Source organism: Tasmannia lanceolata, unplaced genomic scaffold (assembly GCF_043159265.1).
Source record: "Tasmannia lanceolata isolate RefF3 unplaced genomic scaffold, GAP_Taslan_0.1 ptg000023l, whole genome shotgun sequence".
In the NCBI taxonomy this organism is placed as follows: domain Eukaryota; kingdom Viridiplantae; phylum Streptophyta; class Magnoliopsida; order Canellales; family Winteraceae; genus Tasmannia; species Tasmannia lanceolata.
The window spans coordinates 7447253-7467040 of record NW_027518700.1 but is presented as its reverse complement, the minus strand read 5'-3'; the positions used below and the strand labels follow the sequence as shown (position 1 = coordinate 7467040).

The following is a 19788-nucleotide window of genomic DNA, read 5'->3' as shown; positions in this document are numbered from 1 at the left end:
GAAGGACAACAAGCACCAAACGTTGATCAGCTTGATGACATGGGATGCCATGCATCTGGAAAATTGGGAGAGCCCACAACTAGGATCGACTTCCTATTATAAAAAATAATCCATAAATGATAAATCGAGAGACTTCTGCTTAGATTGTGACTTAGTTCTAGATTTCCCCTTAAAAACAACCCTTTCTAAGAAATTTTAGGGTCTATTTCCCCTCATATGAATTCTCCTCATGGCAGTGAAGAAGGCGGAAACGATGACAGACATGAGATTTTGTGGCCGTTTGGATACAGAGATTTTAGAATCTTGGATTTCCTCAAAATCATGGATGGAAGACGAGAGAGAGGATACCGTCCTTCGTTTTCTGATTTCTCGCCCTTCTTTCTGTCGAGCGAGTGAGTAGGAAATCATCCCGTTTCCAGGTTTTACAAATCTCAAGATGGAGGAGAGCTTCATACATCCTGGATTTCTTTTTTAAAATCCAGAATAATGGATTGTAAAATACAGAAATTTCCACCACTTTCAAACTAAAACCTGGATTCTAAAATCCACCTATCCAAACAGCACTTTATGTCTGATTGGCAATGGATGTGGATTGAATGGTAAAAGCAGCGTCGAGGAAGAAAAAAGGATAGGTGGAAAAAAGGATTGGTGAGGCGAATGAGGAGCTGTTCTTCAATCTTTATATGGGGATTTGTCCGGCAAGACGACAGTGTTCATTTAACACAAATTTTAGTTGTGGTTGAAGAATAGTACTCTTAAAGCATTCATCTAATACCCTGTAGGAGTCTATCCACGCATTGAATAACACAACTCAAGGAATCTTAAAAGTGTAATCCAATTTACAAAACCATCCACAATTTATTGGAAATCAATAGAAGCTGAATTAGTTCAATGTTTTAACAGCCATTATATTATTATCAGTGCACCTTCCATGCAACCCAAAATACCAACTTAGCCGAAACAATTTTGGAACATTACAAAAACTACATCACCAAGGGTGTCAAACAACTAATCTGATAAACAAAATGAAATCAATCCAGGCAGAGGATTCTCCCCTAGACTTCTCAAACACCAGCCTCCTATAATCATTCGCCAGGTGAATCCGAACGCAGTGCTAATAAATAAACCAGCGAAAAGATTCATTAGCACAGAAATATGTATTACCTAGAAATGAAAGAAAAAAAGTTATCACAGAGATAACTTGTATACAAGGATGCGAAGGGCAAAATATACATGATGTAAGGATTCATTAGTTGGAAACCAAAAGTAAACATTAATACATAAATAAACACATTTAGAGATAAGAGGTAAGATGGTTATCAAACAAGATAATTGCCAATACATTTAAGTTTTAATGCAATGGTCAACGAAATGAAAGGATTTAATGCACTGACCCAGCTCATTTATCACCATCAAACATTATAACATCATCCAGGACACAAAGTAATCAGTTCATCAATATTTGGACCCCTTCCACTTCTCAACTAGTAAAGAGTACATTTTGTTGGCCAAAACAGCACTGCTAGTTGAGTGAATCAGCATACCTCATAAGAAGAAAAGGAAAATTTTCTGGCTGTTATAAGCTAGCCCAAAAATTCTCTCAGCATAAATCTTCTATCCTCGATTCTCAAAGTGTTGGCCACGCCCTCGATGACAATGTTTAACTCAAAACAGGGACTTAGACTAGATGATTGCTGACGCTCAAATTGGCTCATCACACGATAAGTATTTGATCAAGCCATTGTTTTAATATGTATTGCTAAAAGTATTTGATCAAGCCATTTTTGTTTTAATATGTATTGTTATTATTATTGAAGGGGTAACAGAAAATTTATCAAAGAAAGAAGTTCAGTAGGGACGCAGACTGCCCCAAATATAGTCAATATTTATATACACCATCTTTGGCTAACAAGTCCCCTGACTCAGCCTCTCAAGGATATGCAAAAAAGAATGCTCTTCCTCTGCAAACATGATTAATCTTATCAATGATAGGAGCCAACCGCCACAGTCCCAGGCTACAATTGATCGCCCACACGATGGCATTTGACAAGTCTCCCTCGAGTCAAAAGCACTCATCAAGATCTTTGGGAAAAAATTCTAAACCAGTGGTAAGAGTGAAAACCTCAGCTTTGGAGTCCTTAATGCCAATCAGTCCTCATGATGACCTAATAATCTCCCTGTTGTCAATTTGGAAGGAAATACCTAGCGCCCTGGGTTCCCTAATGATGGCCCATCAGAATTTAGTTTCATGGCATCAGGTGGGTAAGGATTTTTTTGTGTGGAGGTAACGAAATTTTCTTCGTACGGTATCAATCGAAATACAAAGGGGGGGTGGGGTACATGAGAATACACTGCACCAGCATCCCGTCGCAGCCACGATTACAGAAAGTAGCTTGTCTAGGATCAGTCGGCCCCATTGATAGGGGCCTAATTTCAGCAATGAGGGGCCAACCAAGGACCTTTTGTTTCCTTTAAAGGCCATGCTATTACGTTGGCAGGGTCGCCTTCAATCAAGAGAGGGCTGATCCGAGCTTCCACACACCATTTGAGGCCTCATAATAAAGCTTTTGCTTCTGCTTCATTTGAGTCACATAACCCACCTTGTCCTGAGTACAAGATTATTGTTCTTCCATTTGAGTCACTAATGATTCCACCAATGCCCGCTGGCCCCGGCTCGCTTCTGGCACTTCCATCAAAATTCAATTTGAACTACCCATTTGGAGGTGGTGGCCATTTTGTAGTCACATTTGATCTTGGTCTTTTTTCTTGTGCTATTGCTTGTTATTCTCTCAAAATGTCCCCTACTTGGTAACTTGCTTCTCCATTATCCTTTTGCATCCAAGCTATTATATCGATTTTAACATCTAAAATATCCTTCCCCAACTTTTCTTCTTGTCCTTGAATAAGTAAATGTTTTTTTTCAATTGACATTTATTATTCCAAAAAGTGCCAAATAAGGGACAAGCTGTCCCCTAACAGGCTACAACAGTACCACCCACTACATACAGTAGAATTAGCTTATCCCCATTCCCCATTACATTACCCAATAGAATTAGCTTGAATCGTATCCAAACCAAATAAGGGATTCACAACCACATTGTGACTCACCCATAACTGACATTCCAGTTAGAAGGAGGCCCTCCCTATCTCATTCGCCCAACGCGATTTGGGAGGAGATAGCAAATCAAACGGAGTAATAGCCTTGACCATCCCTTCACAGGGACACCGTTCTACGCTGTTTTGTGACAAATGGCCTCACCTACATCAAAAGGTCCTGAGGGCCCAAGAACCAAAGAGAAAGGCCCATCCCCATTGCGTCAAACCCATTACTTCATTTGAGAGGCCCCGTCCATGACTCCTCGGAGAGATCGTGAATCCCTATCCCACTTCTGAGGTTCAATTCAAACCACGAATCTCCCAAGCCCTCTTCATGTCAGCCTCTTTACCGTCGTTTTTGAGGCTTCCCTATCCTCAATAGCTTGTAGTATGCACCATGTGGCAGATTCATTTTCTTCAAAACTAACCCCCCATTCAGTACCCATTTCCGCCATTCTTCCTTTCTCTTACATGAACAATAATTTCGACCCGACTTCACCTTGATGCGATGAGTCCGGAGATTCTCATCGGATGACCCCACTTTTGACACAACCTCCTTGATTTTGGACTCTATATCAATATCTAGGGAATCCTGTTGTGAGTCCCGAAACCAATCCTCACCCATATTTTCTTGTAATTCAACCTCCAAAGAGTCCAGATTAGATTCAGATGTTGATTCACCTTCTAAGCTTCTCTCTTCCCTATGGTGTTTTTTTTTTAATGGTAAATTTCATTAAAAAAGACCGAGGCGGTCAGTATGTACAAATAGAAAACAAACAATACAAAGATACAATACACCCTCAAGGGGGAAGAAAATCAAACTTCTCCAAGGACTCCAAATCAACCCCCCTCCTAGCTAGTGAATCAGCCTCTCCATTAGCCGATCTCCTAACATGATTGAAGCTCACATGAGCGTCTCCGATAATTCCCTATGGTTACTGCCACTTCCATCGACGCAATTATTTTCACACCGTCCGAAATTTTCGGCGGAACCCGACTCTTCATCTCTGATCAGTGTTGCTGCTACGATTTCTTTTTTAATCAGATTTGCTTCTTGAACACTTATCTCTTCCGGAAACTTCCCCCCTTCACTCAGCCAAAATTTGATTTTCACTCCTAATTACAACATCTTCCTCCTTCCTTTTCTTCCATCTCTTCCTCCTTCTCAACTTTAAATATTCTTGTAGTATCTCATCCCTAGTAGGAGAGGAATCAACCGGTTTGCTTCCTCTTTTTTTCCGGTATGCCGGCAACTGCCGAGCCCTCCTTCCAAAAATCCTCCACCAATTGGTTAAAGCAGTCTTTGAATACCAGATCAATATGTTTCCGTGTCTTTTCTGCCTTAGATTGACTCCCCTTCGATGACCGGCACTTTTAAGTTTGAAATTTTTCCTCAGCCGGTGAAAAGGCTTAGGATTACTTCCTTCTCTCCATGTTATACGGTAACCATGTTGCATGGGATCCACCTGTCCATCATGCAACAAACTCTGATTCTTTGATTGCCATCCCTCCCCACCGTTTATGGCTACCGCACCACGTGTCCACCCAGCCCTACTGAAGTTTCTAAGAAGCCGCCTCCTGTCTTCATCCCCTTTAAAGCCTTGGATGCGTGTCCCGTCAGTATATACGTTTCTACCGCGATTCTCATCTTCCTTAAAGCCTTGGACATATGTCTTATGCACCCCTGTATTACTTCTACTAAACAACAGTTTACAAGCATCGAATTCCTCCATATTTCCGCCACGTATCCCCATAGCTGTCACCACCTTCTTTTTAGGCGTTATCCTCTGTACGTGATCCTCCATTTATGTTATGCCACGTCGCCCTTCATACGGGCATCCTTTTATCGCCTTCGAGCTTTCCGCCAGACTCTTTTAATTTTGAAATTTGAATCAACGGCTTAATTTCGGTCATCCGCCATCATATTTTGATCAATGGCTATTCCTTTTCCTTTTCTTTTCCATTCCTCATGCCATCTGTAATTCATGAGTCCAGATTTACCGTCCGATTGCGTACCAATCAACGGTTGTTCAGTTTTATTCCTCGTTTGGGTGTCAAAATGTGAACGTTCACCATTGATTCCATCATCCAGCCATCTCACTCTTTTCCGAAACATTCTTCTAGAGCACCGATTTCTTCATCAACCTCTCCAGCCCACTTCTATCAACTTCAAATGGGTTATGATTAAGGTCTTTCTGAACCGGCATAGCACCTGATTTAAGTTCGTCCCCATATTCACCAACCACCCCAATTGAAAACCACCGCGTCTCAACTTTCAGGCAAACATATGGGCGAAGAAATCTCCACTCCAGTGTGAAAACCTTAGCTGACGCATATTCCTTGAAGTAATCGTTCTTTACTTCCATGTGATTGTTTTTTTTCCTCCCAAATATGCCATGTGAGGGCACAAGGGACTACCTTCCAGAGAGATTGGCCGCTTTCTCCAAACAAACCAGCACAGCAATTTGAAAAGATTTTACTAATTGATCTTTGAAGCACCCATGATAGATGGAAGCAATTTATCAAAGTTAGCTACAAACGATATGACAAAGAGCACTTCACCATGATGCGACCCATGGTTATTTCCTGCTTTCTGCATAGAACACACATGCTTACAATGTGGAATTTTCTTCTTTTGAGTCAGCTGCAAATGTTAATCTTTCGCATAACCATGGTACAAGCAAAAGCTGTAATTCTTTGAGGAGCTATGGATTTCCATATTTTTGCACGCCGGGTAGGTCACCCATTACTTGCATTCAACCTTGAAAAGAAGGATTCCACTTTGAAAATTTCTTTATTCTTGTGCTTCTTACCATTATAATCACTTGGAAATGCATAAATGCATCTTGAACCGTGTGTCCTAGAAATTCATTCTTAGCATTCATCCAATTGAGACATTTTTGTCCTAGAAGGTCCTCCGATAGTCTGATTCCTTCCAGTCCAAATGACCTAAGCCACCGAAACAGAACCCTACTTCACAGAATACAATGTTTCTCGTCAAAGTGCCAGAAAAACTTAACTCCCTAAGAAAAGCAAACGATAGCAGGACAGCCAAGTGATACAAGCCACAACAAAATAGAGATACAACACTCTCCAAGCCACTTTACAATGAATATGGCGGTGGTTAGAGACAAGTCTTTATCAGCTTCCTTATACATTTCACATCTATTTGCCAACTGGAACTTCTTCCTCTTCAAAAGATCGATTGTCCTGAACTTTTGTGATTTAGAGACAAGTCTTTATCGGCTTCCGTATACATTTCACCTCTATTTGCCAACTGGAACTTCTTCCTCTTCAAAAGATCGATTAAAGGCCCCTACGCTTGGAAGGTAGGGGCCTTTAAAATACGACTCTGACAAGATTAGAACTTCTTGCTTGAAACAAGGCAATGTAATGGAAGTTCTCACCAAGAAGACTCCTTGAAGTTGAAGGTCCAGAGTCCAAACCCAGCGACCCTCCATGAGGTCACAAAAACCTACTCCAATGACTCAAGAAGCTCAAGAAAAAATAATTCATCATCCCTGACACAGTGACAAGACCACTATACCAACACCCACCCACCCTTGTAACAATAGTCTCATTTACAAATACTGTGCTTTCCAATATTTCAATCATAAAGAGAAGCAGCTAGTACAAAAATAATGAAATATTTTTCTTTGAAATAACAAAAGTATGAAATATTAGAAATTAAAAAGACAAAATCATTGCAAAAGACATCATAATAACCATATAATTAGAAATAAGACCACATATAAAATAATGGGGGCGTGAGGGTGTCTTTCCGACAATGATCCGGAGTATTACTTAGAATCTTTTTTCCACATGCATCTTTGTAGAGGGACCAAAACAAGAAGCAAATGCGGTCTCTAATAAATTAGAGATGAGGACAAGTGGTGCAAGCCTGTAAGGGTGCGCGGCGACAACCAAGACCTAAATGGAGCTCATGGGGAATAATATTTCAAGTTTCCATGGCCATGTTATGCCCAAATAATTAAGCAGAAGCAACTAATTTCAGCCTTCAGCCTAGAAAACCCATGTAATGTTAGTCGTTGAGATAGAAATCAATGCGAATAGATGCTAAATCAAATAGTAATCGAATATAAAAGTTCCATAGCATTGACAAGGCATGTAAGGGTCCACAAAACTGAAAAATCAGATTTACTATGCTTGCTGTCCAGAAACGTAAATCATTAAAACTAGGGCCCCAAGGGGTCTTATTTAGGATGGAAAATAACCTAGATCACTACTAAGGGATAAAGACATAAACCTACCATGAAATAAGGGTCTAACTAGTCAAGAAAGAGGGGTTTTAAGGATGCTAAAACGATCTTACCCTACAAACGCAGCAATACCTCAACCCAAAAGCTTGAAAGAAGCCAAAAGAGAGCGGTGGAGAAGCCCGTCGACGTATTCTTCAAGTAGGACAGCAACTACCTCCAAGTGATAGACTGAGAAAGGGCAAGAAGAGAAGTGAAAAGGTTGGAGGATAGAAGAAGAGAGAGAAGACGATGATATAGGACAAGAAGAGAAAGGGTTGGAGGCCAAAATAGAGAAAAGATAGAGATCAAGAAAAGATAGTTGGGTAAGGAGATTAAAGGGAAAATAAGTAGCGAGAGAGAGATCAAGAAAAGATGGCTAAGTAGGGAGAGGGAGAAAATAAGGGGCGAGAGAGAACAAAAGAAAAGATGGCTAGGTAGGGGGAGGGAGAGAGAACAAAAGAAAAGATGGCTAGGTAGGGAGAGGGAGAGAGAACAAAAGAGGGTGAGAGGAGAAGAAGAGAGATAAGAGGAGAGAACTCACCTTGCCGTGAGTTTGAGAGGAGGAAGAGGAGACGCCCTAAGGCGTGGAGGGAGAGAAGAGAGCTGTCGGCTCCTTCGCTTGGTCTTTTCACAAATCTTTCAAAATTAGGGTTGTTCTCCCCCACCACTCTTATATATCGTGTTATGTGGGACCAACATCAACCAATAATAATAAATCACAACTTAAGTGCCTTAAGTCATGCAAAAATACTAATCTACTCCTCCTACAACACATAGGCAAATATGCACTAAGGGTAAAAGGGTCAATCCGAATGAAACTAATAAAATAAAAGGCTAAAGTGCATGCAAGGGGTGGGCCCTAGGTGAAGTGAACATCCCTTCACATCTAGGAAATCCAAATAGCAAAAATAAGTCCAATAACCACAAAAATAAAATAAAAATAGTGGTCCAAATGATCCAACAGTAAGGAATGATGACCCAACGGTAAGGATCACATCAACAAGAATCGGTTCTTGTTTATAAGCAGGCAATACATAGAAGTTTGATTCTATTGTAGAATTGAGTCAATAGAGAACTGCAGATTCTTATCGTTATAATGACCTAGTAAGCATGATCTCTTATTCAGGAAAAATTCGAGCCAACAGAATCAAGGTTTTAAATTCGGGTTTCAGTCGCCATGAAAAAGGAAACATTTTGATTTCAGTTGATAAAATCCTATAAAATCACATAAACATATGCAGATGATAAAATTATAAGATGAAACTTCAGAAAATGCTAGAATAAGCACAAATACACAATGAGAAAACATCAGAAAGGCAAGATAACCAGCCATAATGGTTTGACAACATTGAACACCTAGTGTAACATCGAACATCTAGTGACATACTCTATCGCGCATGTCTGATAATTTAGTACATACCGCATTTCACATGTAATCCATATAAATATTTATACATAATATAATGCATACACCGTACTTTGCATTCAATTCATATAAATATAATTATGGGACACATATTGATATAGTATACTAATAATACACTTACCATTCAAAAAAATTACTAGTAATACACTTACGGTTTTGATTTCAGTATGCATTTTGGTCAGGATGGAAACCGCAACATTTCCATCGTTTCATATCAGTTTAGGTGGAAATTTAAAACCACGAACAGAAACACAACTCAAACTAGAAGCATACGAAACATTTCAGCAATTTTCTCCAATAAAATATCTAAAATTCATTTCTAGTTCAATCATATGAATGAATATGCAAACGATTCCAAGTCCCGAGAAAAAAAAACAAAAAAAGGTTGAATACCATAAACCATCCATGTGCAGAATCACACCACATGAATTGAGCCCCACAAAAAAGATGAAATCTCTTATACCAAAAGCCAACACTATGAAAATTACAGCAAAAAAGGCCTAGGTAAATCCGAACCTCCGTATCATCCTTTCTGTTCTGAATCAATGGTTGAGGCCAGTGACATTGATTCCTCCTGAAATCCCAACTTCGCCAACCATTTGTTACTACATCTTGAGCCCCACAAAAAAGATGAAATCTCTTATACCAAAAGCCAACACTATGAAAATTACAGTAAAAAAGGCCTAGATAAATACGAACCTCCGTATCATCCTTTCTGTCCTAAATCAATGGTTGAGGCCAGTAGGGCTGTAAACGAGCCGAGCCGAGCCGAGCTTGGCCAGGCTCGGCTCGTCTCGGCTCGTTAAGCTCAAAAGCTCGGCTCGGCTAGGCTCGCGAGCCTTACCGAGCTCGGGTTATATTAAGTTCACACCCCTCATCTTCCTTGGACAGCCATATCTAGTGTAATTTGACTACTTTTTTTACACTATGGGGGGTGGTCCAAGTAACAAATGGGGTTCCAAAAATGAAGTGACATATTTTGCCTCCCCCTTTCACTCCCTGGACAACCCTTTTAGTGTATATATTAATATATAATATATATATTTAAATAAATTAAATTCTTAAAGAGCCGAGCCGAGCCTGGCCTAGATCGGGCTTGGCTCGTTAAGCTTAACGAGCCTGGCGAGCCAGCTCGGCTCGTTAAGGATTCCAGCCGAGCTCGAGCGAGCTTCCGAGCCCGAGCCAAAATTGACACCCTTAGAGGTCAGCGACATTGATTCCTCCTGAAATCCCAACTTCGCCAACCATTTGTTACTACATCTGACACCCCAGGAATTGTTACATTTTTTTTTTTGACAAATACATCCTTATCTGATGAACCCCGAAACAAGTTAGGAAACCTCTACATTAGTGGCATTTTATTACAGCACTTATCTTGCCAAAACTTAATCATATCACATGAATAGACACTGAATCATTTTTTTTTAATGGTTAGACTCTGAATTGTGTTCCCTCATTAAATTTATATTTTTGCCTCAAAATGTCCCCCTAAGCTGTCAATCCGCTAAAATTGTGCCTATCGTCAGATATCCATTGGCCCTAAGATGATATTTATTTTCGATGAACTTATCCCATAACTGAGGTCTCTCCTCTTTAAGTCTCCAAAGCCACTTCCCTAAGAGCGTCTTGTTAACGCCTTTCAATCTCCTGATGTCGAGGCGACCAGCTTTAATGGGTTTACAACTTTAGATATCTCCTCCCAGCACACAAAATGAAGCTTTTTCTTCTCGTCGGACCCAACCCATAGAAAGCTCAGCTAAATCTGCTCAATGCAGTTAATCACACTCATGGGACATTTGAACATAGATAGATGGTAAATTGGTATGTTGTCTAGCACTGCCTTCATTACAGTAATTCTACCCCCAGTAAAACTACGTTACGCTTCTAAGAGTCCAGTCTTCTCTCCACCCTTTCTACTATCGGGTCCCACAAACTCTTTCTAGGCCTACCCACACACAGTGGTAAGCTAAGTATGATGTCGGAAAATGGTCCACTTTGCACATAAGTAGTTCTGATAGTCCTGCAGTCTCTTCCTCAGTCACATAAATACCAAGAAATCAGGACTTGCGGAAGTTAGATCTTTGCCCTGTTACCAATTCGTCGCACTGGAGAATAGCCTTAAGCTTCAACACCTTATCTACATCAGGGACGCTGAATGCCAAGGTATCAACCGCGAACTGAAGCTAGGAAAACTCCAAGTCCTGAAGTCCAATTTTGAATCCTTCAATCAAACTATGAGATCTACCCTCGTCGATCATTCTGCTAAGAGTCTCTGCGATGATTAGGAATAAGAAAGGGGAGAGGGGATCTCCCAACCTCAATCCTCGGGATGATTTAGAAAAATTGTTTGGTGACCCGTTGATCAAGACGAAGAACTAAGTCGAGGATATACATCTCCTAATCCATATTTGCCATCTGTCCCAAAAGCTCATTCTAGAAGATAATCCAAACTCTCCCATTTCACAAGGTCATAAGCATTTTCCGCATCTAATTTGCAGATAATTCCTCTAGCCTTGTGTTTGTGATAATAGTCCACTGTCTCGTTTGCTATCAGCACACCATCAAGGATTTGTTTATCTTGGATGAAAGTAGAATGGTTGCTTGAAATGATCTTCAGTAAAATCTTCTTCAATCGCTCTGCCAGGATTTTAGTCAGCACTTTATTTACGCAACCAACCAGACAAATAGGATGAAAAACCGCTATATTTGCTGCCCTGTTCACTCTGGGGATGAGAGCAATGAAAGTAGCCCCATGCCCTTGTCTAGCACACATGTTACATGCATTCTTCTAAATGGCTGCCATACACAAGTCGGACACGTCTCGGATTCCAATACTTAAAAATTCTTTGAGATACTTTGACATATCTTTTATCCGTTTTTTCGGAATACGACTACCATAAGTTTACAATTACCATATGTTTTTGAGTTCTACCCATCTAAATTGTAATTTACTATATTTTTAAATGGAAATTAAACATTATATCTATTTCGAATTTTTATAACCATATTATTATGCAAAAATAATAATTAAAGTTTGAGAATTCATTAAAATATTTTGGCGAATCCATGAATCGTTCTTTTTTATGTTTGCTGAATCCAACACTCAATACCCATGTCGGATACAGACACTTGTACAGTTGTACCCGTACTGATGCAACATATTCTAGCACTATCCCCTCATGGATAGCCTTGAAGAAATTGAGGATATCACCTTTTACATACTCCCAACAACTTTGGTAAATGCTAATAAGAAGCCATCTAGACCCGATGCTCGGTCTCTGCCCAAAGCAAAAGGGCCGACCCTTATCTCTTCTATTCATCAAAGGGTTTCTCCAAGGAAGCACGATCGGAATCCTCCAACGTACTGAATACCAGTCCATCTCAGTTGTATATAATTACTTACAGAAGTCCACTATCTCCTTCTCAATTATGTCCTTTTCCTCCCGGATTGCTCCATCAATCTGCAATGCAGTAAAACGGTTTCCTCTCCTTTTGCCACTTGCTATACCATGGAAATAGATTATATTCTTATCCCCCTCTTTAGGAAGAAGGCTTACTCTTATAAAAGCAACTTTAGCAAATCTTAGCGTCTACATTATGTCCATCTTCAAAATCCCAATTTTAATTGCAAATCAAATTGAAAGAATTCAAAGCGACTTCGAGTGGGATGATGGCAAATAAGGAATCAAGAAGACTAAGAAGATTAAGAACTCTATTAATTGGAAAAAGGTGTGTGCATAAAATAAAATCAATGGGATTGCAGTCAACAACTATAAATGCAGAAATCAGCCTCTCCTCGGAAAGCGGCGCTGGAGATATGGTCAGGAAGAATAGCCCTTTGGAGATATGTCATTCAAGCAAAGAATGGTAATTCAAACAACAAGCGGTAAGGTATCTGGGGCTTGGCGTTTGATATGTTGGTTATTGATGAATTTGCGGGAAAAAAAATCTTATCATCAGTAAAGGTGAAGACATCAAATTTTGGGAGGACCATTGGGTAGATGATAAACCATTGTGTATTCATTATGCTAGCTTATATCAATTACTTCGAATAAGCAGGTGCAAGTGGAGGGTATAATCAGGTGGCTAACCTCTAAAGTTGAATGGTTTTGGGCTCTCCGAAGATGCTACAAGAATCAGGAAGAAAACTGTTTTCTTGAGCTGGTGGAAAGATTGGAGCAGATCTACGTGTCTCCATTTCAAAATGATAATTGTTGCTACATATGGGGATCCAACAGCTGCTTTTTCAACCAAGTTGTTTTTTCAAGTGCTGTCTATGGTCGATTCGCCTCCTCATCCTAGAAGGATGGCATGGAGGGCTCCCAGTCCCACCCCACCACATATGTCGGTCGTCATTTGTATGGACTGCTATATCAAAAAGTATAAGCACCCTTGAAGCGTTGCAAAAGTAAACAATCAGATTGGCTAACCGATGTGTCAAGTGCAAATGTGCAGAGGAAAACTCCAACCGCTTGGGCATTCATTGTGAGGCTGCATATACTATGTGGACTGCCATCCTTTAATGTTTTGGTGTGGACTGGGTATTTCCAAACTGTCTAGGAGATCTAATTTGCTGCTGGAAAATAAGTAAGTTTGGGAGAAGGGGTAACCTTAGAGGGAATATCACCCCATTTCCCATAATATGGGGAATCTGGAATGAAAGCAATGAGAGGATATTCGAACAAAAGGAAGTCAAGATTGGCTCGTTGATTGTTAACACTAAATTAAACGTAGTGATTTGAGCTTCAATAGTCAATCAGCATTGCTCATATATCGTGGCTGATACTATCAAAAAATGAAGGAAATTGAGACAGAGAGATCCTATAGGAGAAAGAGGGATTCTATTTGGACCTGTCCCCTGTTGAACTCGGTGAAGTTAAATTCTTACGAGAGTTCTAGAGGTAACTCAGGCCTGAGTGAATTGGAAGCATATTGGGTGATGATAGATGTGATATCATCTAGTCGTTCTCTGGCCTCATAGGCATTATTTTATTCGAATGAGGCAGAAGTAAGGGCTCCTCCTTGAAGGCCTTAAGCTTATTGTTGAGTATTTGGGCAAACAGGTTTAGAAAAAAACATGCATGCCTCTCCAATAGAAACTTTCTTTTCCTTACGCATATCCTCACGTTCTTTTATACCCATTCATCACCCCAATTACAGAAAACGTTACGAAAGAGAATAATACCCAAATAATTATCAAAGGGGGTTCCCCTTCTTTCTTCTTTTTGAGATAACCTACACAAGTGGGGTTGGGTTACCGAACGCCAAAGGATAGATGGTTTTGTAAAGCCCCAAATATAAAACCCTCAAAAAAATTTAAAATAATAATGTTGCGACAGAAAAACATAAATTGTAGTAAAAGTATAAAGAAATAGGCCTAAAATTATTAGAAATTTTGTGAAAAAAAAACTAATATGTAATTCCCAAAGCATCACAAAATTAAAAATTAATCTAATATAAAGGTACGAAAAAGAAATTTAGAATTTAAAGGAATAGAAATCATATAAATTAAAACAACAAATGACTTATGAATTAATTTAACTGAATTATGAAGAACCTTCTAAAAAATTTAAATCAAAATTACAATACATATGATAGAATAAATACCAAATAGAATTAAATATAAATTGAAATGAAAACAGCAAAAAAATGAAAATATTCAGTTTAAAAAAAAAATAGAAAATATTTTTGTTAAGTCCTAAGCAGAAGCCATCTAGACTTGGTGCTCGATCTCTACCCAAAGCAAAAAGGCTGAGCCTTATCTCTTCTTCATCAAAGGGTTTCTACAAGGAAGCTGGGTCGGAATCCTCCAGCATACTAAATACCAACCCATCAGGTCTAGGGTAATCCACTCTTTCAGTCAAATATTATTGCTTACACAATTCTGCTAGCTCCTTCTCAATTGAATCCTTTTCCTCCTAGATTGATCCAGCAATCTGCAATGCATTGGTACGGTTTCCTCCCCTTCCGGTGTTTGCTATACCATGGAAATAGGCCGTATTCTTATCCCCCTTTTTAGGAGTAAGGCTTACTCTTATAAAAGCAACCTTAGCCAACCTCGCATTCTACATTTTGTCCATACTCAAAATCCCAATTTTAATTACAAATCAGATTGAAAAATTCAAAGCGACTTCGAGTGGGAAGGAAATGAAGAAATCAAGAAGATTAAGCACCTTATTAACAAGAAAGAGGTGTGTACATCAAAGCAAATTAGTGGGATTGCAGGCAATAACATTAAATGGAGAAATCAAGCTCTCCTTGGCAAGTGGTGCTGGAGATATGGCGAAGAAAGAATAGCCTGTTGGAGATCTGTCATTCAAGAAAAGTATGGTAATTCCAACAAGAAGTGGCTAACTTGCTGCCCTCAAAGTGGTAAGGTACTGGGCTTGGCATTTGATATGTTGGTTATGTATGAATTTCCAAAAAAAATAAAAATCTTGGCCTCAATAAATGTGAAGATATCAAATTTTGGGAGGACCTAGCTTATATCAATTACTTTGAATAAGCAGGTGCAAGTGGCAGATGTGATCATTTGGGTAACTCATAGCATGAACCATCAAAATTGGATGATTAACGACCCTTAGCATGAACCATCAAAATTGGATGATTAATGACCCATAGCATGAACCACCAAATGAAGCAGCATGTGCATAAGATGAGTGTAGCGGAGATGTGAATGTTTAGATGGATGTGTGGCCACACAAGGTTAGTTAGAATTAAAAATGAAGACATCCGTAAAAAGGTGGGGGTGGCACCAATTGAGGAGAAGATGACAGAGCACCGCTTAAGATGGTTTGGGCATATCCAACTTAAGCGGGGTGGCACCAATTGAGGAGACATCCAAAGGCCATCAAGCCTTTGGATGCTCCAGTGAGAAGAAGTGACTCGTGCCAAGTTGATGGAGTAAAAAGAGGTAGGTCAGACCGAAAACAACTTGGGTAGAAATTGTGAGGAAAGACTTGATGGCTAGGAACATAACAGAGAACATGACCTTGGATAGGAGAGAATGGAATAAATAATCCATGTAGACGAACCCAACTAGTGTCAGGATTAGACTTAGTCAATTCGAGCCGGGTAGATCCTTTCACCTTCTTCATGAAAATTTTCTAAAGGATTCATTAGCCGACCCCAACTAGTTTGGGACAAAGGCTTAGTTGAGTTGCGTTGAGTTGAGTATGAACCACCAAAATTGGATGCTACACGGATCAGGAAGTAACGAACCATAGCAGGAAGTAACGACCTTTTCATGGAAAGTAACTACCCATACCATGAACCACCACCTCCTTGAATAAAAACTGGATGATTAAATCCTTCAAGAAAAGGATGATTAATTAGACATATAAGAGACCCCAAACTGGTTCTTCCAATGGAAGCATAATAGTATAATAGACTGCATGTAAATAATAATTCTCATGAATTGGACCCATTGTACAGAATGATAAGTGGAAAACAAGGTTAAATTTAGAACCTTAGCATCCCCAGGCATTTCAGTAAGAGTCAATCATCACTCTAGAGAAATGCAGATCAACACTCATTGCCTAAAGCTAAACCTCATAAAAAATATCAATCTTTTTCAAAAGAAAAATAAATAAACGCAAACATGAATACAAAACACAGCTAAAAGCACCCTACTGTACGCAATAAAACCAGCAAAAGAGTGATATTTCATTCAATCAAACAGTATTCCAAGCAAAACAAGACTTCAATTATCAAGTTCTACCATCACAAAACTGCAGCATTTTCAAGTTTCGGGATATTCCCTTATTAGTTTCATTTGCAAACATATTCCCAGCTCTATGAAATTAACAACACATCATATTATTTTTTCCAGACAAAACCAAATCAGTTCAACATTCGGATCTAATTCGTCGACATAATCACAAATCTTCAATAAACCCCCATAAGTTCTCCCAATATATTTGGAAATCAAAACATTTAAAGGGCAAAAATAAATCTAAGGATTCATGAAGAAGAAATCCTAAATTAAAAGGAATCAAAACTGAACACCGAGAATACAAAACCCTAACATTAGGATCCAATTTTGGAAAATTTCGGTTTCGGTCTCCACAGAAATTTCGAATTTCGGTAGAAATTTCAAACCATGATCCAGATGACATCACCAATTTCACCTAGGGCGAAATTAGGGGGAAATTTCGAGCAGATACCCCGCCCAAACAATAAAGAGAGGGGGGTAAGGCTTAAAGATGGATTTTTTGGGTCGTGATTTTTCCCTCCCTCCTCTCTTTTGAGCGCGTCGAACCCCTGCAGAATTCTCAAAAAAACCCTAGTTTACTTTGTTTCTAAAAGAGAAAGTAGAGAAACTCTAGGCTGCTCACACTGGGCGTCGGCACTCCGATGAAATTCCGAAGGTTCAAAGTGACATCCTTCTTGTTACGACGTTGTTCCTTTGTTCTGCCTAATTTCGCTGAACTACGAGCTACTTTTCGATAGTAACGCCGTTGTTCGACCAAAATTTGGACAACTTCGGAGTTCTCTCAGTCGTATAGCGCCATTACGCAGCCGAAATCTCGGCAAACCAGAAGCCCCCTTCGCCAACACAGCGTCGTTGCGCTGCCAAATTTCGAAGAACCCAAGGCACTATTATCTAAATAGCGTCGTTGTTCTGTAGAAATCTCGACAAACCCGAAGTCTCTTTGTCCACACAGCGCAATTATGCCGCCCAAATATTCGGTAAATTTACCTTTATTTTCATCTTTCTGCAATTTCCTTTACAAAGTAAGGTATGAGGTGGTGACACCATAAGATCTCCCGTTTACAGTAACCCTCAGAGCTTATAATATAGATCCATCTACTTTTCTTTTACTTTCTGCAATTTTCAGCTTTTTGCACTTTTCTTTACAAAGTAAGGTACGAGGTGGTGACATCATAAGATCTCCGGTTTGCACTACCTCTCAGAGCTTATGATATAAATCCCTCTATCTTTCTTCTACTTTCTACAATTTCCAGCTTTCTGCACTTCTCTTTACAAAGTAAGGTACGAGGTGGTGACATCATAAGATCTCCAGTTTGCAATAACCCTCAAAGCTTATGATATAAATCTCTCTACCTTTCTTTTACTTTCTGCACTGTATTTTTTCGTTAGTTTTAAGTTAACCTGATCATGAGTTAGTTGCGAGATCTGCAGAGGTCCGTATACAACTTACGACATCAATCAGGATAACTACCGCTTATTTTCAGTCATTTTGTAAATGCACCTTTATTTACAAGACAAAGAAGACATCATATTACTTCTGCAAAGCAATCAGCATAAAACAAACCAAATCAGTTTGCCTTTCAGATCTAAAATGCATATTCGTCAATATAAACCCTAATCTTCAATAAACCCTCATAATTCCTCCCAATATATTTCGAAATCGAAACATTTAAATGGAAATATAAATCTCTAGGGCTTCACGAAGAAGAAACCCTAAATTAAAAGGAATCAAAACCGAACGCCGAGAAAATAAAACCCTAACATTAGGATCTAAAATCATTAATAAACCCTCATCAGTTCTCCCAATATAAAATAAATCTAGTTCTTCACGAAGAAGAAACCCTAGATTAAATGGAATCAAAACCCTAACATTAGGATCTAAAATCCATATTGATCAATAAACCCTAATCAGTCCTCCCAATACATTTAAAAATCAAAACTCTTAAATGGAAAAATAAAACTAGGGCATCAGGAAGAAGAAATCTCAAAACCCTAACATTAGGATCCGACAATATAAAAAAACCCTAAGATTAGGATCCGAGAGAAAGGACAGAAAGATAAAACGTACTGGGTCTCTCGGGCTTTCCGTCGACCCATTTGGTGACATTGAAATGGACCTTCTCACGAGTGAGAGCGTCCGATTTGTGGGGCTCTTTGAGACAGTTACGAAGGAGAGAGGCACAGATATTAGAATAGGTGATGTAGGTCATGCCTGCCGCTCTCCAGAACGGTACTGCAGCGCCCGATCCAGCTACTGATGCCATCTCTCTCTCTCTCTCTCTCTCTCTCTCTCCTTCCTCTGATTCGATTATTCTCAAAAACTCTATTTGAGGGGCTCTTCTTGTACTTTGCTGAGGGAGATTACTTGAGATTATATCCTGATTTTATGTACTTAATTTTTCCGCTGTTTGGATTGTAGGAAAAACATTTCTCTTGGAAACTTTTTTCTTCTTTTTGCCTTGCGAAAAACTAGCATTCTGGGGCCATGTGTTTGGTTGCCACATGCTGCATGCTCAAGGATTTTACAAGAAGAAAAAAAATGCAGTTTTTTTGGTAACTTTAAGGTGTTTGGTTGCCAATTTCGCATCACAATCATTAGAGACTACCAGACAAGAATCGTAGATAATTGTTGGCATTCATGTTCCCTCCCTATACCTTCCATGCCACGTTTCTCAAAAAATGATGGAATTCTTCGTGTAAAATTTTGCTCTCTCTCTCTCTCTCTCTCTCTCCCTCTCTCTCTCTCGGGGGATCAAATGTTTGTCTCCTCCCTATTGACTGCTTATACTACTAATCTACAAGGTGCATCTAAACATAGATATCAATGAGTTAAGGGTACATTTGGCTAACATGAATTTATTTTCATGATAAATTAGCTTCTTCAGGTGGTGAGGGGGGCTGGGAGAGAGATTTGTTTTCCAAAATATGAGAGGGGACTTAGTGAGGAGAGGGCAGGAAAAGCCTGAAAAATCAAGAAACAAAAAACTCTACTCCAAATGTGATTGACTTTTTTCCTGATTTTTTAGCCACTTTTCAACCTCAACTCATTCATACTCTCTCAAATCTCTCCTCCTCCTACCTGAACTACCCCTCTCACACCACTTGGAGACACTGATTTATCATGAAAAAAAATCCTAGCTCCAGGCATGGCCTAAAGGAAAAATCTTATTCGAATGACTTTGGTAAAAGAAAATTCCGGCACCGGCTTTTCAAAACATTTAAGTGAGTTTTTGGAAAGTGATTTTTTTTCATTTCTACACAAAGGGAACACTTTTTTTTCATTTTCCATCATA

General features: G+C 39.3%; 1 protein-coding gene across 1 annotated transcript; it reads right to left on the bottom strand.

Annotated features, from left to right (window-relative positions):
• Nucleotides 1-838: 838 nt before the first annotated feature.
• LOC143856387 (ATP synthase epsilon chain) lies at nt 839-18846 on the bottom strand. Its single transcript, XM_077366592.1, has 2 exons — nt 18564-18846; nt 839-1114 (listed from the first exon to the last, which is right to left on the bottom strand). The coding sequence occupies exons 1-2, from the start codon at nt 18757-18759 to the stop codon at nt 1086-1088; spliced, it is 225 nt and encodes a 74-aa protein (XP_077222707.1). The 5' UTR covers nt 18760-18846; the 3' UTR covers nt 839-1085.
• Nucleotides 18847-19788: the final 942 nt, after the last annotated feature.

What these genes read in the sequence shown, in the direction of transcription:
- LOC143856387 (XM_077366592.1), bottom strand. Translation starts at nt 18,759, where the DNA reads ATGGCATCAGTAGCTGGATCGGGCGCTGCAGTACCGTTCTGGAGAGCG. An exon ending in CGGAAAGCCCGAGAGACCCA is followed by an intron (nt 1,115 to 18,563) that starts GTACGTTTTATC and finishes TTTATTTATTAG; the next exon opens with CACTGCGTTCGGATTCACCT.